Source organism: Engraulis encrasicolus, chromosome 15 (genome assembly GCF_034702125.1).
Source record: "Engraulis encrasicolus isolate BLACKSEA-1 chromosome 15, IST_EnEncr_1.0, whole genome shotgun sequence".
Classification (NCBI taxonomy): domain Eukaryota; kingdom Metazoa; phylum Chordata; class Actinopteri; order Clupeiformes; family Engraulidae; genus Engraulis; species Engraulis encrasicolus.
This window is the reverse complement of record NC_085871.1, coordinates 31205613-31229990: the sequence shown is the minus strand read 5'-3', so window position 1 is coordinate 31229990 and position 24378 is coordinate 31205613. Positions and strand designations below refer to the sequence as shown.

The 24378-nt window shown below is 41.5% G+C and overlaps 2 protein-coding genes across 2 annotated transcripts; one reads left to right on the top strand and one right to left on the bottom strand.

Moving 5' to 3' along the window:
* On the top strand, nt 1–24378 carry ifrd1 (interferon-related developmental regulator 1). Its single transcript, XM_063217385.1, has 12 exons — nt 1–227; nt 7164–7268; nt 9603–9684; nt 13296–13420; nt 14281–14438; nt 15108–15158; nt 16952–17130; nt 17803–17911; nt 18195–18329; nt 22744–22872; nt 23274–23369; nt 23893–24378. Exons 1-12 carry the CDS (start codon nt 197–199, stop codon nt 23977–23979), a joined length of 1287 nt encoding a protein of 428 aa, XP_063073455.1. The 5' UTR covers nt 1–196; the 3' UTR covers nt 23980–24378.
* On the bottom strand, nt 1304–5176 carry LOC134463977 (E3 SUMO-protein ligase ZBED1-like). Its single transcript, XM_063217386.1, has one exon. It carries the CDS (start codon nt 4062–4064, stop codon nt 3315–3317), a length of 750 nt encoding a protein of 249 aa, XP_063073456.1. The 5' UTR covers nt 4065–5176; the 3' UTR covers nt 1304–3314.

Sequence of the window (24378 nt, the reverse complement as noted above, 5' to 3'; positions counted from 1 at the left end):
GCGGTAAACATCCGTCGCAGCCTAGTTTTTTAGAGGGAAAATGTATCGTCTTCGTTCCAAGTCTTTCACCGGAATCGCTCTCAACACTTTTTTGTCTGCTGTGCCATTCGAAGAAGTTTATTTTAGAAGACACCATAGTAAAAACTGGTCGTGTATTGGCTGATTTTGGTTATTCGCGCCCTAAATTTGCAGGAAAATGCCAAGATCCAAGAAGAAGAGCAATAGGGGTAAGTGAGTGCTGTGTTCCAGTAATGACCGGTTGTTTTGGCCTGTGGATTTCCCTGAAACGAATATGGGAATTGTAGTTCTCTATAGCTTTGTATAGCATGGACGCCTATACGCGTTCAAGTAGCAAAATACTACAATGGGAACAATCGTGTCCCTTTGTGGCTACCTACACAAGCAGCTAGCTAGCACGGTGTGGCCTACTTTAGCTGTCAGGTTAGCATCATGCTAGTCAACCATAAACAAAAGATTTTTGGACATGGGGTATATTTGAACTTTTAAACTTCAATAACTATTGAGTTTAAACATATAACTACTGTTTCACCCGTTATCGATGTGTTTAATGTGGACTAATGCTGCTGTTGGGCGATGGCATGGCGTTTAGACATTAGGCTAGGAAACTGGGATCAATTCTCTTTGCGCTGCTAGAAATGGACGATTAACATTCGCTTTAGCTGGGTTAGTTCTTTAAATGGGACCGACACTGTTTCGTGGTCGATCAGTGAAACTGAAGATTCAGCGTGGGTCTATTTTATGACTGCGGTTACCTGCGCTGCTATGTGTGTGCGGCATTTGATGGAGTTGGACAGTCGCGTGCATAGTGGCGGGTAGACGACTGACCTCAAGCTTTGCTTATGTAAGGCACGCGGTCGTGCATGGACGCATTTGCGCCTAATCACTGTCACGAGCTCTACATATTCCCAATTGCCGTCCATATAACATACAAAAAATACACGATGCAGTTGCTTATGTTATCAGCTTATTTCAAGACAGATCTGGTACCCAATATATTCATGAAATGTTCGGCGCAACGTGGCACGTGCTATTCAAAGTGATCAGCTGTAGGGAGCCGGGCGGGAACGCCTGCTATCCACACGTGAGCGTCGTTGTGTTTACAGACCAAAGTCCTTTTTTGGAAAAGTGAAGGATCCATTTTTGACTTTACAACAGACCTCTCATTGGAGTGCCATAGCAGTAGGCGTTGCCATTGTTTTTACACGCGTGGGCGAAAGAAGTTTTGGTCGGATCAGCGTCACACCAGCAAAGGGTGCGATATCTTATGTAAGGAAAGAATGGAAAAGCTGTTTGATTTGCGTGCTATGTCAAACCACACGTGACAAGGCAGGTGTGTGTTTGGGACATTGGGACCGCACACACTGACCGAAATGATAAGATTGTAATGTGTAGTTTGTTGACAAGGGTAGGGCAAAGTTGTGTGTGTGTGTGTGTGTGTGTGTGTGTGTGTTGACCAGTGGGCAAGTGTCAGAACTCCATCTGACCGGTCAACTGAATCACATTGCCCTTTTAAAGAAGTAGTTGTACATAATCAGTTGACCTGATTGCCATTGAGTACCAACAGACCTTGGTGGTGTTCATATGAATGCCATTTTGCACACATTGCTCTGCAAAAAAACTATTGCTGCCCTTGGTATTCATGTTGAGTTGTGCAGTGCAAAAGCAGTTGTCGTTATTATACAATGTTTATGAATTAGCCATTTACTGTTGACATGTCCAAACACCTTGAAGCAGTTCTGGTTTGATTATCATGGTGTTGAAATAAGCGCCAATCTTAGAGTTCATGATAGATGTATGTATTCTCTAGGATTTGTGTTGCTGATAATCAAGAATGTACTGTATATCCAACCTTAAAGTGCTAAAACCACAATCGTCAAAGAATACTCCATATATTTGTAAGCTATGATGAACTGTATTCCATAATGTGATGACTAGCCATGTGGGTCTGACCGAATGCAATCAAGCGTGAATTAAATTTAGTTTTGCATGTATATTGTAAATGTTGACCATGTGTGTAATGTAATAACTCCAGTAGTTTTGGGTAGGGTGCGCACATCCAAAAACACTTGTTGCAGGTGCCAGACAAAAGTCAGACATGCCGCCTGATGAAGATCCAGGGTGATCGAGACGTTACTTTTTAAATAACAATTATTTTATTTTTTTAGCTTAACGGCAGTGTGCAGACCTACCTTTTTCAACTGTAATGTAATAACTGTCAGGTGTGTGTGCCTATGAGAGATGATATTTGTGTATTTAGGGTCCCACCACAATGCTGGACAGGCCAGCTAAATAATTTAATGTAATGTAATCAGGGGTCGACCGATACAGGTTTTTTAATGGCCAATGCGATACCGATTTTTTTTTTCCATCACCCTTGGCCGATACCCGATTTCCGATACCCGATATTTGGGGCCGATATGGGTTAAAAAAAAAGTTTAAAAATGACATATTGCAGGTCTCAAGTTAAAAATAAACATTCCTATAACATTATCAAATTGAGGTAGAACTTGTAACATTTAAACACCCACTCTAACAATCAAGTAATGTCTAACAATCAAGAAATAAAAAAAATAGTGTCGAATGACATAAAATAATAAATATTGCTTATCGGCCAAAACCACACGCGTATCGGCCGATACGATACACTTTAAAAAAAAAAGCAAATATCGGCCGATACCTTAAATGTAATGTGACATAGGGGTGGGCGATATGGGAAAAAAATTGTATCACGATATTTTTGCATGAGATCACGATTTCGATATTTTATCACGATATTCAAAAAAAAAAAAAAAAACGGGGCTACAAAGCTTTCTTTCTCAGAAGATTTTAATGAACGATATTGCAAACATTGTAAACAAAATAAAATGTAAAAAACACACAACGCTGATAAAGTGCACTATTGGAATATGATTCAAAACAACAAAATAAAAGTGAAGACTACTAAGTCTGTAAAATCACTGGGACAAAGTGAGAAACACTGTGATAAACTAAACATCCCAACTGATGAAGTAAACATTCTCACTGATAAAAATGAACATCATTCTGATAAAAAGAACATTCTCACTCTGATAAAGTGCATTCTCTTAGAATATAAAAGAGAAAGTAAAATATGAAATGTTCAAGTACACAAACTGTTGCTGGCTATATTCACATGATTTAAAATCAACTTACATGATTATCAAAATAACAAAATCGCTTTAAAAAAAATGTCCAAAGCAAAAAGTAGTGCAACACTCTAGTGCAAAGAAATATCAGGGTGCTCCTCCTGATAGAGGGGAAATTCAGTTTCCCCGTCACAGATTTTTTGACAGAAAAATCAATTTGTCCACCTTGTCTGGCTTTAGAGTAGCCCTTTGACAAGTCACGATGTTGCCACCTGTGCTGAACACTCTCTCCGAGGGAGAGCTTGTGGCTGGGATGCACAGGTATTTCTGCGCTAGTTTGCTTACTCTGGGAAAATGTACCTCGTGGACTTTCCACCATTCCAGAGGATCCATCTCACTGTCTGCATTTGGGGTGGAAAGATAGGCCTTCATTTCAGCCTCGATTGCCTCTCTCAGAGATGGGGTGGGACCTGTTGTGTCAGCTGCAGAACCTGAGGTTTTGAAAAGGCTTCCTAATGTTTTTTTCTTTGCCTTCTTTGGTGGGGGTTGGTATTCTGTCTCAGGATCATTCTGTGAAGTGGAGGTGGGCAGTGAATGCTGTTGTGTGCTCAATAAGCACTCGATCTCAGAAACAGCTCTGGCTTGTATTTCCTCCGTCTTTTCTGTAGCAATGTACTGGCTCTTGAACCTGGGGTCCACAAGCGAAGCCATGTCGAGCAGTGCATCAGTGGTGGGGTCCTGATACTTGTCGTTGAGGTAGCTCAGGATTGTTGTCCTCATTGTGTTAGTCAGCTCTATGTCCTCTTCACTTGGCTCGAGGATGTTCACTTTGAGCAGGTGCAGGACTGGCTTCACATATGACACGCTCACGTAATCCTCCCCAGACAGCGCATCAGTGAAGTCCCTCAGAGGGCCGAGGGCCTTCTTCACACATTCCATGACCTCAACATCTTGCCATGATGGAGCCAACTGCCGCGTCTTCCTGTCAGCTTTGAGGACCTAGGAGATGGCACTTTCTTGCTCCAACACCCTCTCCATCATGGCAAGTCTGGATCCCCATCTGGTTGGTGACTCTGTTTTGAGTTTCTTTTGTGGGAGTTTCAGCTCTGTTTGAGTTTGAACCAAATCCCTCTTCTTCTTCCAGCTGAAGGAGAATGCACTGACCACTTTTTTGCAGACAGATGTCACACGAACAACTCGATGGTCTTTGGCACTGTTTTCTACAAAAGAAGAGCACACAATATTTCATTTTAAAAACCAGCCCAGATGCAATGACAGAAATAAACCAAAATAACAAAATGAACATTTTAATCTGCCATTAATTATTAACATGAAAGTGTTGCAATGCTCACATTTTTCATTCAGAATTATTTATTTATCATCATCATCATCATCATCACATGTTAATAATAATAATTGTATTATTATTATTGTTATCATATGTGAAGAAACATTTAATCATAGAAATCCCAACAGTTTTTTTTAATAATCTGTTCCAGATAAATATTGAAAACATTTTAACAGACATGCATTATTCATGTATTAAGTTTAGTTCTACTCACCAATGGCTAGATGCAGCCTATGCCCAAAGCAGGGAAGACGAGTCCAGTTGTTAAGTTGGAGGGCCTTCACCATGTTGGCCCCACTGTCTGTAGTCATGCAGGTCATGTTCTCCTCACGGAGTCCCCAACTTTCTAGTGAGTCTCTCAGTTCTTCAGGGCTGATAGTATTCAGGCTCCATGCCTGATTTCAGGCTTGACAGATTTTGCAAAAATACAAACATTGATAATAATAAGCCATTAGGTTATTCTTACCTCAGAAAGTGTTACAGGTTCAGGGTTTTCTTCTACTGTCAGGCTTGAATAATGTCAAAACAGGCCTACGTTACGTCACTATGCAGTATCTTGTCGTCGTCGTTAGAGCAGGGGAAAAAGTTCAGGCTCAGGATTTTTTTTCACTATCACCCCTGGTTCTTGCGCGATGAGCTCCCCCGTGTGATCATCTGGGAAGTACGTTGCTTGCAGAGTCGCACTGCAGAGCTTCCAGTTATCGATATAAGGTAAGCGTACCAATTAAGCCCATGTACCCTTTAAGCCCACTTTCAACTTTGAGGTTAATTTAAAGAAAGGGAAAAGGTGAATTTTGTTGTTCATCACCCTATCCAATTAAAGGGTTTAGTAACTGACAAAATGTTTTTTATTGCAAACAAATCACATTTTTTATCGTCGAGTTATCCCCGTTCAAGTGAACCCAGTCTCAGGACTACTGACAAGAAGTTGCCTCAAAACTTTGCTGTTTTGGGACATGTCAGAAATCATAGCATTTCAGCTAGTTTAAGTAAAATATTTTGAAAATACTTTCATATTTAGTGAACTAAGAGGTAAATGTAATGATTTTTATATATATACATGCAGTGTTTTACTAAATTATAGCATTTCCCTTCAAATGGAAAGATGTGTTTTATGAGCGAGCAAACGCTGATATTCTCTTGATACAACCACACACCATCTTTATCTTACTCTACCGTAAGACTTAAGGTGGTTAGGTATGAATTCTAAGCATATTCCAGTTTGTTTGGCATTGATCTTTAAAGAAATGCGTCATGAAATGTTTTTGTGGAGTTGATTATTTCCATAAAATAGCTCTTTGTATAGGCGGGCTTAATGGGTACAAGGTGGGCTTAAATGGTACACCTCATTGAAATGCATGCAAGTTGGCATGCATGCTAATGAAAAATGCCTTTGAGGGACATAAAAAGTGCTGTACAATCTGAAGTAGTAGGTCAAAAAGCCGTAATGTAATGAACTAACAATAATCAATAAGAAAAAATAATTTATCTGTTTGGATGAAGAATTTTATGAAGTATATGAAGTAAGAGATGCTGTAATGTTTAATTAGGTTTTATGCATTATTTTTTAGCAAATCTTACATTTTGGAAGAATATTTTGATCTGAAACCATTTATGCCATGTAGGCTACACTGTTTAAACTCAACTCACACACATCACCAGGTATTTTGATAGAGAAATAACAAGTGGGCTTAAATGGTACCAAAGGTACCATTTAAGCCCATTCAGACTTTTCACTTTTCTCGTAAAAAATCTTCATATTGTACTTTGAAATATTCATCAATTCAGTGATAAACATTGAGAAGAGAGGTAAATCTTACTATTTAAGAAATCATTTCACAAAAAAATTGTGTGAAGATGATTGAAAAATAAAGAAATTTAGATTTTGGTGGGCTTAATGGGTACGCTTACCTTAGTGAATGGTCAAGCTTAAATAAGGCTCGGATGTGCGGCTAGACCACAGGTCACTGGTTGTTGCAAAGAACTGCACTTTTTGAATTTTGTGTCCCAGCTTCTCTCTGCACTCTGTGTATAAACGTGGCATTGCAGTGTTGGAAAAAAACTTCCTGCCTGGTATCGCATAGCGGGGGTCAAGGACTTTGATCAGGCGTTTAAATCCCTCGTTCTCCACTGTCGCGAAAGGGACCATGTCCTTAGCTAGATGGTATGTAATAGCGTCTGTTACCTCTCTCCACCGCTTACTGGTCTTATCATACAGGGTTCCTTTTTGAAATGCCTGGGTAAGAGTAGTTTGCTTTGGTTTTTCCACCGAGGCCGCAGCTTTGGAGGTGGCTGGCAGCACCGCTCGCATCGTTTCACTTTCGGCATGTTCCTTGGGGTGCTTACTTTTCAAGTGCTTGAATAAATTCGTTGTACTGGCATCGGACGTTCTCACGTCTTCTCTGCACATCTTACATATCACGGACGTTTGTTCTTCATCAGTGGGAGAAAACCCGAACCAATTCCAGACTACAGAGGTGGATTTCCTCTTCTTAACCAACTCCTCCTCGGCTTGGCTTTCAGCGTTAAACAGAAATAGCCTACATTGCGCGGTATGGCGATCTATACGATTTCTCAAATTTGGTAGATCGCCTGCGATTCTCCACTCCTCCTCGTCTTTCACGGTATAATATCGTCAGATCGCACACCCCTAATGTGACATGCAACTAATTAAAGTATTTTGTGTGTAGGGGCCCACCATGGCAATGGGCAGCCGTTCAGTGATGAGGACGCCTCCATCGAGACGCTCAGCCACTGCAGCAGCTTCAGCGACTCTGTCAGCGTCGCAGAGGAAGGTAAGACACTGTGTGTGTGTGTTTGTATTGTAAAGGGGTGTGTGTGTGTGTGTTTGTTTACAAGCATTAGTCATGTGTTTGTTACAATGTGTGTTTTAGAGACTGTGTGGGTGTGGGGTAAGCACTGTGTATGTGCTTCTGTCTCTTGTTTTATGTGCTGACATACATGTGACTGTGTGTGTGCTTTTAAATGAGTTGTGTGTGTGTGTGTGTTTGGTATAGTTGCGTGCGCATGTGTGTTTGCGATTGTATGCGTGCTTGTCTATGATTTGTGTTGTGTCTCTGTGATTGTGTTTTGCGTTTCTCCATGTGTGTTAAAGGGCATGTGACTGTTTTGTGTGTGTGTGTGGGCATGCGTCAGCAGGTCTGAGTGAGCCGGCTGCTCTGCTTATCTCTGTCCACACAGCTGTCGGTAAATCGAGACAGACTTTGTGTTCGCAGGCAGGCACGCCCTTCTATGGAATCGTGTGTGTGTGCGTGTGCGTGTGCGTGTGCGTGTGCGCGCGTGCGTGCGCACCAGATAACCTGCTGTGACTTTTCTTTTCTCACCTTCTCTTTGTTTGTCTTTCCCCATGCCCCATACTTAATGTTCAGTTCAAACTTTGGAGCAAGAGAGAAAGATTAGATGTGCAGTACTGGTATATTATGCGTGGTAGAGATGCTGTATTACACATGTCTGACGAAGAGTGATAGTTGAAGCATGTGAAGGGAGTGTACTCTTTCAGACCACCAAGGTCTCATTCTTTTATCATTCAAACATTTGCATCATTTTTAAGTCACATTATTTGTCAAATATTAACACCTGCCTCTCATTTCAAAGTATAATGTTAAGCAGGACTCCTTTTACAGTATGTATGAGTAAGTTATTAGTCTTTTGTGAGCCAGAGGGGAGGTACAAGCGTAGGTTGAGATGGGTGCTATAACCTTGATATAAGCTGAGGGAGACGAGGCTGCATTACAGTTTTATTAGTTCAGCAACTCGGACTGCTTTAATCTATAGCCTTTGGGGAGCACGAGGGGGTTTAATGTTCCTGTGTGGTCGTCTTATAAATGAGAGGGAGGGAGTGAGCAGCCAAGTTCAGGTTGGGGTATAGCAGAGGCCTTTGCCTGAAGGGAAAATGTTCCATTAGTGTTTGATTTAGTTAAATCTCTGTTGTAGTTTAGTCTGTGCTGTGCTGCAGAGCAGAAAAGGGTTATAAGCTTAGTTGGCTTCCTTCCACCTGCGTGGCAAGACTACCAAGTTGACTTTGAGGTGCAGTGTAATACGTAAAGCTTTGCTGAAAGGCAACATTTTTCCATTAGTCTTTGATTAGTTCTGTAGTAGTTTAGTCTGTGGTATAGTGTATAGGCCAACCTTTGCAGAGCAGTGTAGCTTATAGTTGGTAGACTTCCAAATTAAATTAAAGGAGCAGCCATGTTTATTTTGAGGTGGGGCTGGTGACTTTGCAGAAAGGGAAAATGGCTCCACTCGCTCTTGATTATATGATGTGTGTAGGTTAGACTGAGGGTGTAAAATGTATGGCGTAGACGTGGCAGAGGAGGAAAGGCGTTAAATGTAATGTACATGAATGGTAATTAGGGATGCAAGCGATTAATCGACTTTAATCGATCAATGCATTAATCGATTAAAAACATTAATCACAATTAATCGACAATTCAACTGACAAGAAGGTGAAATGGGCGTGTGAAGAGTGTGTGTGAAGAGGGGTGTGAATACTAGGAATATTTAAATCACCTTTGGATTAAAGAATTGAAATAGAATTAATTTAAATATGGTATTTTATCTCATTTTTTTATTAAAATGTTTAGATTTAGTAGTTTTTTTCTTGAGAAACATTGAGATTTTGGGAGAAAGCGCCGCTTATCAATTAATCGTAAGTCGATCGATAAGGCTATCAACTAATGATTAATGAATTAATCGATAATTTGCATCCCTAGTGGTAATGTTCACAAGAGGAAAGAATGGAGCAGCCAACGAGGAGGGAAGGATAAGCAACAGTGTGTTGCACTGTTAATGTTAAGCTCAAGGTTATGCAAACACTGGAGTAGTACACTGAAGTCTGACCAGGATGTCTCAGGCATGTTGTCCAAAGTCAGCTGTGAAACAATGGGTACTTAATATTTACTATTTGATGGCAAGAGCAGGTTTTTGTGAAACATTGCAGCCATAAAATGTAGTTTCTGCTTTCTTTGTTGTATGCAAATGTCGTATTGGAGAGTAAGCTATCTGATTGGTGGCCCTAATGCAAGCAAAAGGGAAAGCTTAGGCGTGTCTGTACAAAACTGTGGCTGGCTGGACACCCATTAATTGTGTGTGTGTGTCTTTACTTGCAGCAGGTGAGTCGGGCGAGGATTCGGCTCAGGAGGATTTCCAGTTCAAGCTGAAGGTGTACATCGACAGCACTGTCGACAAGAGGTACGAGTGTGTGTGTGTGTGTGCGCGAGACCATGGATTGTATGATGGACACAGTGTCAGTCTGAGACTTGAGGATGGTGTTTTAATGTCATCTTGAGACTGTGTGCCAGAGCAAGCAAACATGCGACTCAGGAGACTGTGGGTTTACGTCTCTGTGAACTTGAACAGTGTTTGGTTTGGGGGATGGAGAATAGCCTACAAAGCGTACACACACACTCACACACACAAGAAGTAGAGTCCTAACAACTGTAACATGATAGGTAGACATGGGGACTCTCGGGGTTGGCAGAGATACTGTTGCACACAGTTGCATCATTTATGTGCCAGGGCTCCAGAGTGCGACCAATTTGGTCGCATATGCGCCCATTTTTTTCAATGGTGCGCCTAAAAAATATTTTTAGGCGCACCGGTGCGACCAGCCATCAGTAGAACAAAATCAATTACCAAACAACCGTTTTAATGGACATAAAATCACATTCTACAGTAGTGGCCCATCATCACACAATAAAACGTGTCGATGCGTCGGTCATTCCTTCAACTCCGCTGAACTACCGGTAGTTTTCTCTCCCTTCCTCGTTCACAGGCAGCCCGACGTTTCAGAATAGAATGTTCGACTTCGCTCAACTATCCGAGTTCACATGTGCCAGCGAGTTTTGTGTTCTCAACCAGACGAGTTTTGCAACGGACGAGAGGGTTACAATCACGGTAAAAACAGCAAAATGACTTGAGGATATTTTAAACACGAGAGAGTCACAATCACGGGGGAAAACTAAATGGCTTGAGCGGATATCAAACATTGCCACACAAAAATGCAGACGGGTGCGGAATTGCCCGTTTCGGCCGCGTGCAGAGCTGGCCAAACAACAGGCGACGCGCTTGTCTGTTTGGACTTCTGTGAGAGTTTTTTGATAGCGACTAGGGCATGCTACATACTGCCTATCAGTCGGCAAGGCATCGTACATGCACCTCGAGACGGCACGAGAGAGGGAGAGGGAGAGAGAGAGAGAGAGAGAGTGAGTGAGTGAGCGAGCGAGCGCACTAGTGCTGTCGTGTCTGTTCGTAGCGCTTGCTAAGATACCACAATCATTATGCAGAGGGAGAGCGCTCAAAAACGGGGAAATAGACAAAACCCAATTCACCTCAGATTCCACTGTAAACATAGGCTAGGCTATTTGTGTCTAATGATTTTAAAAATCATGACATTTTAGCAGGGTTTGTTAAAAAAATCTATCCATCCATCCATCCATCTATCTATCTTCATATTGTAACTCTGTGCTTGTGCCGTGTGCGTAGCCTTATTGCAGAAAAGGCTGGTATGTTGATCTTACTAGTCAAACACATACTGACCAGTCCCTCCAGGGTTTTGCACTGGGATTTTGTGATTTTTGCGGTCAAAATGTCTGATTTTGTGGCGCCATTTTCTCATTTTTTGCAAAGATTTTGCGGCATTTCCTCATTTTTTGCAAAGATTTTGCATCCCTTTCTGGGTTTTTTTGGTAACTGAAAACCACAATCAGTCTAAGCAGGCTTAAGACAAAAGAGAGAGAGATTCAGAAACACACTTATATAATAGAATAATAAAATAGGCTATTGTCAAAAGCTGTCAGAGCGTCTTATTAGCCAGTGCGTCCGTGTAAAAAAAAATCATGGCCGCGACACTCATAAATCTCTGTCAATATTTTAGAACGACTTCGGGGGAAAACGGGACAGCGTGTTATGAAAAAATACTTGTGGGTATAGCCTACCACTAGGCCTAATGAAGAGCGTCGCGGGGTACAGTAGCCAGGCTGTATGCAAGCGTTACAATGTCACCTGTTGGAAGAAACGCGTCTCTCTCTCCTCTCTCTTCTCTCTCTCTCTCTCTCTCTCTCTCTCTCTCTCTCTCTCTCTCTCTCTCTCTCTCTCTCTCTCTCTCTCTCTCTCTCTCTCTCTCTCTCTCGTGCTCGTAGGCTATTGCAAGCTGTTGCATATTATTTGCTTGATGCAAAGTTGTGATGGCATACACGCTCTCGTTGACATGGTTGTGTGCATGGTTGCATGGATTCGCAAGACTTTATTGCAATAACACAGTGAAAGCGTGGAAGAGCCGTTTCACTTCCTATCTCTGTGTCCTTGACTGAAACAAGTTGCAAAACTCCACACTTCCGAAACCTTTGCGATCGGCACTACAGTGATTGTTATCAGAAGGCTTGTGCCTACGCATAGACATAGACCTTAAATTACAAACATTAGCGAAACATTGAAAAAAAGATCAGACAACGGACCGTCGGGTAGCATGCTCATGAAAGCGACAGGGGGAGAGTGGAGAAGTTCCGCAAACATGTAGCCTAACGTAAGATGTTTGCTACTGTGCGACAGTATGGATAGGCTACATGGGCAACAATACTTTTTCCACCCAGGATTGCACTGAAAAGTAGGCTACTGCTGTTAAAAAAAAAGGTCTTGAGTGTGCAGCACCGACGCCTGCGTGTAGCCTATGTCTGAGGGAGGGGAGGAGAGACGCGGAACAGCTGAGATGAGGGCCGCGACTTCCGAAATTGCAGGCAATTCTTTTTCAATGTTTCAGTGACATATTAACAAAAATGCTTCGTATTGGTTTTCATCTCCGGTGGTATTGTAGTCACATTTTTATTTTTTTGACGAAAATATAAATCAATAAACTCCACAGAATGTTGAAATTTTGCGGGAAAAATGCGGCTTTACAGGAATTACGCGGCATCGTGAAATTACGCGGAATATCATTGAATTTGCATGAATCCACGCGATCGCTGAATCGCGAAAAACTGGAGGGACTGACTGACTAAAAGGCTACTAATTTGTTTTTTTCTACCAGCCAAACTGCTTGTAGCCAAGATGTGTTAGTTAGGTAGCCTACTGTCATGTCTTTTATAAGGAGCACATTTGGAAGACTAGCATAGCACATGAAAGGCTCCAGGTCTTTTAAAATATAGCAACAATAATAGGATAATATTATTATTATTATTACTATTATTATATTATTATCATTGCTATTATTATTGCTATTGTTATTATTTTTAATTATTATTTTTTAAAGCTGAGGTGCGTGTGTGTATGGGGTGGTGAAAACATTTGGGTGCACCTACATTTTGTGCTGGTGCACCTAAAAAAATGTTTTAGGCGCACCAGTGCAACCAGTGCAAAAAGTTAGTCTGGAGCCCTGTGTGCGTACATCACATCGGGCTGCAAAGGAGCCAGTACAAAAAAAGGGCCTGCTTCGGCCCTAACCCCTTCATTCATAAATATAGGCCACTGCTCACCCACTGTCCAGAGCGGTGGCCATGTTTTGCAAGTGTTCTCTCCTAACCATTTTCGCTAACTTCTTTAAATGCTTGCAACTGTTATCTGTTAATGCTTTGCTCAACCCCTACTGCCTGCATTTTGAACTTTTCTTGACTAGTGGCACTGACTCATTCATATTTTTTTTTTTTTTGATTGGATGGTTTGTATTTATTAACCTGTTTTTCTTTCTCTCTCTCTCTCTTTCTTTCTTTCTCTCTCTCTTTCTTTCTTTCATTCTCTCTCTCTCTCTCTCTCTCTCTCTCTCTCTCTCTCTCTCTCTCTCTCTCTCTCTCTCTCTCTCTCTCTCTCAGTGCTAAGACCAGGCAGGGTGCTTTGGACGGCCTGAAGACTGCCATGGCAACCAAGATACTGTACGAGTTCATCTTGGACCAGAGGATGACCATCACAGACAGCATTGAGCGCTGCTTAAAGAAAGGTGTGTGTGTGTGTGTGTGTGTAAGCTCAGGTAATCTACCATATGGGAAGACTGCTTAAAGCTGCCGTTTGTATGTTTTCCTGTTGACATGTGTAAAGCCTCGATTCTGGGATGTTGGAAGTTGTACATGACTTATCAGAACACCCGAAGTTGAAAACCTCAGTTGCTAAATGCAGTTAATTTCCAATTTATGCTGAATTAACAAGTATTGCAACTACCCGCCTGGTCCTCCAAAATACCAGCCAAGTTGTGTGATGGGGGAGGTACCCACGCCCCTAAACCTTGTTTGGTTAAGCCAACTAAGGATGCACTGACATTTTGTAAATAAGACTACAGGTTTTGGCGGGAGCTAGAGAACTTGTCAACAGTGGCTTCATTTACTACTTTTGGAATCTCCTGATGGGGTTCAAGGTGATATGACTAAAAACATGTTGCAGCCTTCCACTTTTAAAGAAAGGTGTACAAGTGTGTGTACGTACCGGTACGTATTAATCTGAGCTGATCCATGGCCCCATTCCCCAACAGCAGTACTCCGTTGCCAACCTGTCTGTGTGTGTGTGTGTTTAACGAGTCTGTCTGGGTTCAGACCTGGGTCCTCATGGGTAGTGAGTGCGAATATGGACCGCTTCAGTAGTGTCCTGATCCACCTGACCCCCGTCTCACGTGTTTGACTTTCTTTCTCTTTCTTCCTCTCTCTCTTTTTCCTTTTTTCTCTTGTGTTTTTCCCCCTCATTGCTCGCTCTCTTCATCTCTCCACCCCGCCTCTCTCGCTCTCTCACTCTCTCTCTCTCTCTCGCGCCCTCTCTCTCTCTTTCGCGCTCTCTCGCTCCCTTTCTCCCCCTCTCTCCCTCCACCCCCAGGTAAAGGTGATGAGCAGCGTGCGGCGGCCTCCCTGGCCTGCCTGCTCTGCATCCAGCTGGGCTCTGGCATCGAGAGTGAGGAGGTCTTCAAATCGCTCAAGCCCATCTTCAAGACCATCCTCGCAGACAACTCTGCCAACATACAGGCTCGCCAGGCGGTGAGAATTCTATGTTTTAATATGCGTGCACAAGCGCTTGGCGGGTGGGAGAGAATGTTCATTACATCAACATTCTTGCGCGGCAGGTGGTGAGCTTTTTATGTTGTATTTTACACATTTAAATGCGTACCAGTCACTGAGGATTTTCAGTGTATTCATATTCATATACATATACAATTTAAATTAGAATTCCCACCACGTGGTAAGCTTGTATGTCATAATTTGTGTATATCTTATTTGTGATATTATTCATAATTCTTGCATACCATGCAGTGGCATATAGGCATACTACACTTCTATGGCCCACCACGTCTAAATGTGGGCAAATCTAAAGCAAGCCAAGTGATCAGAATTCATTAAAATCTAAATGATTCCCCATTAAAAGCCCAATTTTACTAATGTAAGAAGCCTAATTTCTGAATTTTACTGTTACTCTTTGCTTGACAAAAGCATGAACTCAGCAACTCTTGTTCAGAATTAACTTTACTTGGTAATTTGTGTGTTTTCATGCTCACCACATGCACAACCTAATCTGCAAGCAGCACTTTGCTTTAGACTTCCCCAACACCCCAACAGTGTATTATGGTCATTTTTGGTTGTAGAGATTGTAATAAGTTTATAGGAGTCTTGCAGGTTCCTAATTGTCGTTTTTGCACATTTCTTCTGCAGTGTGCTACGAGTTTGGGCCTGTGCACTCTGGTTGCTGAGGACAATGTCTTGGTAAGCATGGAATTTTCCCAGATCTCTTGCTCTTAACATCTATATTTAGCCTGCGGGACCCAACGTGTGCGTGCGTCAGTCACGTTCCAAGGGACACTATTGAATTGTCACGTTCCATAAATGGTCGCACACATGTGTATACATGTTTGTGTGTGTGCACATTTTTATGCTCAGTATGTACAAGGGTGTATACCGCTCCAGGCCTTTTTATTAGAATACCATGAAATGGTTAGGACATTCTCTGTCTTCATAATGGCCATGATGCGTTTAACATTGAAGTCAATGGCAAAAACAGTGCATTGGAGTTATGGAAGCCCAGATATCCTTGATGCTTTGCCGTCAGCTGTTCTTGTTTGTTGACCTGGTGCCCCACACTTCACTCTTCAATATACCCTGTAGATTTCCATGCCACGTTTTGGCGCTAACTCACCAGTTTAATTCTAAATAACCAGAAATGAAACCCCATTGAAAATGAATGGGGTTTTATTTCTGTTGAGTTAGAATTAAACTGGTAAGTTAACACCAAAACGTGGCATAGAAATCTACAGGGTATATTGAAGAGTGAAGTGTGGGGCACCAGGTCAACAAACAAGAACAGCTGACAGCAAAGCATCAAGGATATCTGGGCTTCCATAACTCCCATGCACTGTTTTTGCCATTGACTTCAATGTTAAACACATCATGGCCATTATGAAGACAGAGAATGTCCTAACCAAGTATTGACCATTGCATGTTATGTAGAAAGTACCAAATTTCAACTGATTTAATGTGACCCGAATTTTGATGAAGAAAAATTTGATTTTATAACAATATTCTAATAATGCGAATTCCCCAATTCATGGGTTTTTTGAGCTGGAAGGCCAACGTATATAAAAAGAAAAAGAAAAATGATTGGAATAGTTAAAAAACTGGGCCATGAATCTACAATCCATGACAGTTTAACATTATTGATGGAATTATGGAAATAAATCAAAAATGGTATTCTAATAAAAAGGCCTGGAGCTGTATATGTGTATTTTCCCTTCGTGTTTTGTGTGCTGCACATTATCTATATTTGGTGTGTGTATGTCTGGTTTGAAAGAGATTGGTTGTTTATGTCTACTTTCTCCCCCCCCCCCATCAACCTCCCCACGGTGACTGCTGTTCCTCCCCTCCATGTCTAAGGCACCGTTTCATATAATTGAATGCTGACACAACGTTAAATCATGCAACTCTTGCTGCCCACTTTCCTAGCCAATCACTATGGACTATAAAGCTCCACCTCATCCTAGTTCAACCTCTGCTCTCATTGCTCATTCGACTTCTTTGCATTTCTGTGAACTGACTTTTATAGATGGGATAGATGGACATGCATAGATTCTAAGCTGAAAAAACACAAATTGAAGACAAAGTTCAAGTGAAAGAATGGCTAATACAGAAATGAGAAATCCTAATATGAAGTTAAAGAGCCATATTTCCTCTTATTTGGTGGTTCTCAACCTTTTTTAAACAAATCTTATTGACCTTGACCTTATTATAAACCAACCGATGGCCCCTTGACCTCAAAAAGAGTCTGCCAACGCCCCCCTAAGCTTCAAACAGTATAGTAGACTAATGTGTAACTGAGCACACCCTTCTGTCAGCTGTATCCTTCTCAACGCCCCTGGAAGGCTGTACAGCCCCTGTCGAGAAACACTGCTCTTAATTATTCAAATCTGTAGCGTTCCAAGGCAAAGTGAAAAGTAAAACAAGACCGCCATCTACAGCTGTTCAAGTCTGATGTGTCCGTCCCTGTCGTGTGTTTATGTCTTCAGGATGTGTGTGGGACCATGGAGCTGTTTGAGAGCTTGTTCACGCGCTCGTACACTCGCGCGGACGGCAGCCGGGCCTCCCTGAGCCCCCAGACCAGCCAGCTGCACACCAACGCACTGCTGTCCTGGGCGCTGCTACTGACCATCAGCAGCGGCAGCCACATACGCACCGTACTGCACAAGTGAGTGAGGTGCACAGAGTTTTTCTCTCTCTCTCTCTCTCTCTCTCTCTCTCTCTCTCTCTCTCTCTCTCTCTCTCTCTCTCTCTCTCTCTCTTTCTCTCTCTCTCATATATATATACTGTTTGTTCACTTCACACACACCAATTCCTATCTACTCTGTACTACACAATTGAGTATTACGCTTAAAATCATGGCAGTTCATTAAATGGCCATTTGGAGGACAGCATGGGAGGATTCTTCTTTTTTTCTCTCTCTCTCTTCTCATATCAGTGTCTTTTGGCAATACCAGAACTGGGAATGAGAGCGGGCTTTTCATTTCAATCTACTTGAGGTTAATGTATAAGAGGCAAATGAAACTCACGTTAACAAGCTCGTAAATGGATATTTGATCTTTTCGCTCTTTTATTTATTTGCATGTAATGTAATCACACTCTTTACACCGTGAAGTAGGAGTTCAGTTAAGTGAATTAAAGCTTTATTAATCTGACCCCACACAAGCAATTTTATTTGTGTGTATAATTATTGACACACTATATTTACCCGCTTCATTACCTATAGGGGTGCATGCGTGTCGTGAATACATATGTATGTATAAGATGGACACTAGTCTATAAGAGTGTCTGCCTTTACAAATGTGAAATAAATGCCCCCTCTCGCTCTCTCGTCTCCCAGGCACCTGCCTAAGCTGCCTACTCTGCTGGACAGTGAGGACGTGAACATGAGGATCGCGGCAGGAGAGACCATCGCACTGCTCTTTGAACTTGCCAGGGATATGGAGCCGGTAGGTCTGCCCAGAAGCAGAGAATCAAAACAAGGGATGGATGGCTGGATGGATGTGGATGGACAGAAGGGAGATAGATGGATGGATGGATGGATGGAATGGATGTGTTGACGGGTGGATACACAGCAGTGTTCTGATTGAGCTTTGCCAGTTGGGGTTAAAATGTAGAACAGTGGTGTCACTATCCATCTATCTTTGTGTATGTGCGTGTGTGGAAGTAGAGTAGTTGTGTTTCCAACAAGTGCTGACTTGTTTTTGTGTGCGTGTGTGCTTTGCATTGCAGGACTTTGACAGCGAGGACTGGGAGGAGTTGTGCGAGAAGCTGAATGCCCTGGCGACCGACTGCAACAAGCACAGAGCCAAGAACGACAAGAGGAAGCAGAGATCTGTCTTCAGGGACGTCCTCAAGGCCGTGGAGGTGAGTGGGAGAGCAGAGGACTGGGTGGGACATTTGGGTTCTGTTATTGTGGGTTGGCAGAGTTCCAGCCAAAACGAGAGGAAACGGAGTCGTCAGGGATGCCCTGCTGAGGGAGGGAGAAGACCAGGGTGGGACATTGGGGTGGCAATAGGCTCGTTCGTGACGACGCAGTAAGATTTTTGCTAGGCAGTGGGCATGCGCACTTAACCAGTTTGATGCATTCTGGTTAGAATTTGGTGAAGCTTCATTAGGACCAAGCCCAGATTGACACAAGGAAGCATTGTCATTAGTTACCCCTATAACCATCCCTCCTCTTACCCTCAACATTAGGCTCGTTCGTGACGACGCAATAAGATTTTTGCTAGGCAGTGGGCATGCGCACTTTGCCAGTTTGATGCATTCTGGTTAGAATTTTCCAGGGATGGGGAGGGAAGGAAGGGCCACTAGGATGGGATATTAATGTAATATCAAATGTAATTTACTTACTGAAACTGACTGATTGGTTAGGGTCAGCGGGAAGACTGTGGGAATAAAGGAAGAGGAAGTCTTAATTTGCCCGTTCATTCCCACATTTCAAAGTCTAAAAGATTTCCCATATACAAAGCGGATTCCAAAAAAGTTGGGACACTTGGTATTTTGTGAATAAAATCAAAATGCTGGCATTTTCAAAACATTCAATCCATGCATAAGGTGCACAATGGCACAAGGTCAACATGGGAACAGTTAAAATGAGGCAAAAGCATTGTTTTGAGGGAAATACAGCTCCAGGCCTTTTTATTAGAATACCATGAAAAAGTTGATTTATTTCCATAATTCCATCAATAATGTTAAACTGTCATGGATTGTAGATTCATGGCCCAGTTTTTTAACTATTCCAATCATAATTTTTTTTCTTTTTATATACGTTGGCCTTCCAGCTCAAAAAACCCATGAATTGGGGAATTCGCATTGTTAGAATATTGTTATAAAATCACATTTTTCTTCATCAAAATTCGGGTCACATTAAATCAGTTGAAATTTGGTACTTTCTACATACCATGCAATGGTCATTACTTGGTTAGGACATTCTCTGTCTTCATAATGGCCATGATGCGTTTAACATTGAAGTCAATGGCAAAAACAGTGCATGGGAGTTATGGAAGCCCAGATATCCTTGATGCTTTGCTGTCAGCTGTTCTTGTTTGTTGACCTGGTACCCCACACTTCATTCTTCAATATACCCTGTAGATTTCCATGCCACGTTTTGGCGCTAACTCACCAGTTTAATTCTAAATAACCAGAAATGAAACCCCATTGAAAATGAATGGGGTTTAATTTCTGTTGAGTTAGAATTAAACATCAAGGATATCTGGGCCTCCATAACTCCCATGCACTGTTTTTGCCATTGACTTCAATGTTAAACGCATCATTGCCATTATGAAGACAGAGAATGTCCTAACCAAGTATTGACCATTGCATGTTATGTAGAAAGTACCAAATTTCAACTGATTTAATGTGACCCGAATTTTGATGAAGAAAAATGTGATTTTATAACAATATTCTAATAATGCGAATTCCCCAATTCATGGGTTTTTTGAGCTGGAAGGCCAACGTATATAAAAAGAAAAAAAATTATGATTGGAATAGTTAAAAAACTGGGCCATGAATCTACAATCCATGACAGTTTAACATTATTGATGGAATTATGGAAATAAATCAACTTTTTCATGGTATTCTAATAAAAAGGCCTGGAGCTGTATGTGGTCATTTAAAATTCGACCCATGCAACAAATCTCAAAAAAGTTGGGACAGGGCCAAAAAATGTTGTAATAGTTGGAGAATTCTAAAAATAACACAAGGAGGAATAATTTGAAAGGAAGTATATTGACTGGCAACATGAATGCACAAATAAAATACCATCACAGAGAGGCTGTGGCACTCAGTAGCGAAGATTTTGAGGGACTAATTACTGATCTATTACACAGAAAGATTGAATTATCAAAATTGCAGGCATATAAGGCCTATTTCTGTAATGTAGAGTTCTTTAAAATCATTGCTTTGAGAGTTATGAGATCATGACATACCCATCGTCAATAAGGAAACTATGACACTCCAACAATGACAGCTGTTGAAAAAATGACCATAAACACAACACTTGATTAAGGCACATGATGCAGACATTAATCAGTGTTGCAAGTGGCAAAGCTCATTCTAGATGGACCTAGGAGACATGTGAAACTGTCCTCTGATTACAAAATGGAAAATATTTTATTCTTTTCTAAAATCATGGAGTCATGCACCACCCAGGTTATGAAGAAAATGAATACTTCAGCTTGATTTAGTGGTCAGTCAGAAAGACAACATATATGATGATAAAGGGGTGCAGAGATGCCTTGGTTATGGTCTTCTTACTCATGTAGAGCATTAAAATGAGGGCTGAATGATATATTCAGACTTTAAACAGCATACATAGCTACCAAGGCATTATATTTGGGAGCACAGCCTTTAGATATTGCCCCATAATGATGGCAAATTTCGATCTCTACTATGTTCCCACAGTGTGGTTCCATCATAAGAGAAAGCAGGTGACACAATTGTTTTCTTGCAGTCAGGATATGCCACATATTAAGCATAACAAGAAGGTAAACAAGTCGAAGAACACACCTATCAGTTGAGCTGCTGAAATAATGTATAGCATATCAAAATATCTATTTTTTTTAAATAAAATCATGCCATCAGTCAAAGTATTTAAATATTAGGTCTCCTCCCTTGTGTTGTGTTTAGTCTTATCCAACATAAAAGGCATTTTATTGGCCCTGTCCCAACTTTTTTGGAATTTGTTGCAAGGGTGAATTTTTAAATGATCACATAATTACCCCAAAACAATCATTCTGCTTGCCTTTAACAACTGATATGTTGTTAACATATTGAATGTTTTGAAAATGGTAGCATTTTGATTTTATTCACAAAATACCAAGTGTCCCAACTTTTTTGGAATCCGCTTTGTACCTTCCAGTTAATAGATCAACGTTTTTGTGCACGTTTCCATTAAAAAAGTGTGAGTGTTTGTGACGTAGTAGACTTTCATGCTGTATTTAAGTCTTAAGCTGGAGAAGCACAGGGCAGAAAGAGGGGCTGTGTTGCCAGGCAACTACATTTTAAGGGCCTGCGATGTTCTGGATGGAGGAGCACAACAAGTGTTTTCCAGGGGGACTTTAAGAGACATGGAGACATGCTTTCAAATGTCAGTGGAATTAGTTTTCCAAAGCATTGGCTCTGTTGCTAAACTCAGCCTGACACTCCGAAAAGAGAATACTGCCTATGTATAGAAGAAAGCAGGCATTCCACTCATTACAAAATTAACAAGTATTCTGAATTTACAAACTGTTTCGAAGTTGGAGCATGGAATGCTGTGTGATGCTGAGTGGCAAATGATTGGAAAAGACTGGCTATTACAAATTGATGACCACATCGCTACATTTCTTGATATTTCGGCCATTCAGTATTACGAGAGGTCATGGAAATTTTGTTTTGTGGTCAGGGAAAGTCATGGAATTTTATTTCTGACATGGAGTGGGAGCCCTGGTCCATTCGTTCCTTTCGGTCTTCCCCTCCTTCTATTATATAGAATCTATACCGCACTAAGTGGAGTGTATTGGCAACAGAACAGCAGTTTGTTACATCAAAGCCAGCAAGTCCTGGAAAAGTCAAGCACCCAGAATTGTGCGGGTGACGAGTATTGCAGCCTGATGCCTGCCAAGCTATTGCCAGGGTAGCATGTGATTGGTGTTGGTCGCCATGGTCATGCGGGTGTGGGGATGTCCTGGTCAGGGATGGTCGTCATGGTTGCAGCAGGCCGTGGATGTTGAGATGATGATGTCGGTTGTAAAGCTGTCGTAGTGTGATGAGATTGGCTTTTGCGACTGTACCCACAACAGTGAGTCAGTGAAGCACCTCCCTTAATTCTGTGCGTAGGAGGCATCTGTAATGAAACCTTTTTTTAATTTGCCTATCCCCATGAAGCATTAGTTAAATGAAGGCTTTTAGCTGGCTGAATCCCTTGGCAACCAGAGGGGGATGTGTTTTTGGCCCCCCAACTGCAAGCCATGTTAATTTATGAACGGCTGGCCAAATGTCACACTAATTTAGTATCCCCCCTGTGTGTGCATGTGTACCTGGAATTTGGGCAAGTATGGAGCACAAAAGCCCCTGACGAGAAGTGGTCATTTGTGGGAAAGGAATATATTGTGCAAACATTTTTTGTTTTGTCTTGGTGATACTATTCACACCTAAAAGTGGAAAACATTGTATTACAAACAGGCTGAGATAGGTATAGGTTTGGTCGGGGCACAGTTTCTTTTAGTTTTATTGTAATGGTAGTAAATGAGTGTCCTGCAAGTAAAATAACAAAAGTGTGTGTGTGTGTGTGTGTCAGGAGGGAGATTTCCAGTGCGAGACCATCCGGTTTGGCACGGAGCGTATGACCATCGACAGCTGGGTGAGGAAGAGGACCTACGATGCCTTCAGGGAGTTTGTGGGCTCTGGAATGAACTACCACCTGCAGGTGAGCAGGACAAAAAAAAACTCAATTTTTTTTCTCTCCCTTTCTCTCTCACACACTCGCATACAGCAACCTGAATATAAATAAATCTCACACAGTAGTAGTCATTGGGTACACATTTGTACGCACCTGTGTTGATGTGTGCACACACACACACACACACATGCGCGCACACAGCCGAAGCGCACATATGTGACATTACCACACAGTACGCATGGGAACAAAAACTTCTAACTAGCATGTACACAAACACTTCAGCCGATGTGAAAAGACCCATCCAGTCATATTTAGCCAGCTTCATCACGCATAATCTTCCAGAGACAACATGGCATAAATGGTGTAGGCCTTCTTCTCCCGCTTCTTCTAACCCCAGCTCCTGCCGCGTCTGTTTTCCCCTCCTGCAGAGTAATGAGTTTATAAGAGACGTGTTTCAGCTGGGGCCACCCATACTGATCGACTCCGCCACTCTCAAGGCCATGAAGACCTCTCGGCTGGAAAGGGTGAGACGGACTGCTTAAATAACCATCCGTGTCCATGCTACATCTTATCCCTACTGTTTTTGTGAACCCTGTATTTATCTCACAAACGAGATATTTAGTTTTAAGGTGAAATGTCAGGATGGACACAAAAAAACAAAGCAAAATGGAGACAACAATACGCCTTTTATGTTGCTATACATGTAGTAAAGTGTGAACTATTTCATACATACCATGAATACAATGCATACAGGTTACATGTACTTGAAGCATGTTTACATGGCCTAGTTACAACATATAATGGATAAAGTTAATGGATGTGTATATTTTCAGCTCGTAATGCCTTTATGTTGCTATAAATGTAGTAAAATGTGAGCCATTTCATACATGCCACGAATACAATGTATACAGGTTACATGTACACGAAGCATGTTAACATGACCTAGTTACATCATACTGTATAATAGAAAATGTTAATGAATGAGTATGTTTTCAGCTAGTAACTGCCCATCTTTCCTTTGTCTTCCACCCCCTCTCTCTCCTCCAGCATCTGTACAATGCTGCTGCCTTCAAAGCTCGGACCAAGGCCAGGAACAAGTTCCGTGACAAGCGAGTGGATGTGGGAGAATTTTAAATCTTTTCATTTGTCTTTTTGCCTTTTGCTCTACCTACTTTTTTATTTTTGTTTTTACTTTTTTTGTGGTCATTCTACACCCATAGTTTGAACAATTTAAGTATTCTATACTGTATGGTAGTACTAATTGACCTTGTACTGTATATTTTTTAATTTATGGAGTATTTAAATGAACACTTTGTTTATACGGTTCTAATGGCTTTTTCACTTTGTCTTTGTATTGTCTTTTCTTTGTGGTCATCATCTTATCATGAAATTCTAAATATTCCATGGTGACCCCTGTCAGTTATTTGTTTATTTAGAAAATGTACAGTTCTCCTGTGTAGTGGTGGTGTTTTTGTTCTTCTATCCTAAGAAATCATAGCGCCAACTAATAATAAATATGAAATGGTAAACCGA

What these genes read in the sequence shown, in the direction of transcription:
- ifrd1 (XM_063217385.1), top strand. Translation starts at nt 197, where the DNA reads ATGCCAAGATCCAAGAAGAAGAGCAATAGGG. An exon ending in ATACGCACCGTACTGCACAA is followed by an intron (nt 17,131 to 17,802) that starts GTGAGTGAGGTG and finishes CTCGTCTCCCAG; the next exon opens with GCACCTGCCTAAGCTGCCTA. An exon ending in TTGCCAGGGATATGGAGCCG is followed by an intron (nt 17,912 to 18,194) that starts GTAGGTCTGCCC and finishes TTTGCATTGCAG; the next exon opens with GACTTTGACAGCGAGGACTG.
- LOC134463977 (XM_063217386.1), bottom strand. Translation starts at nt 4,064, where the DNA reads ATGGAATGTGTGAAGAAGGCCCTCGGCCCTCTGAGGGACTTCACTGAT.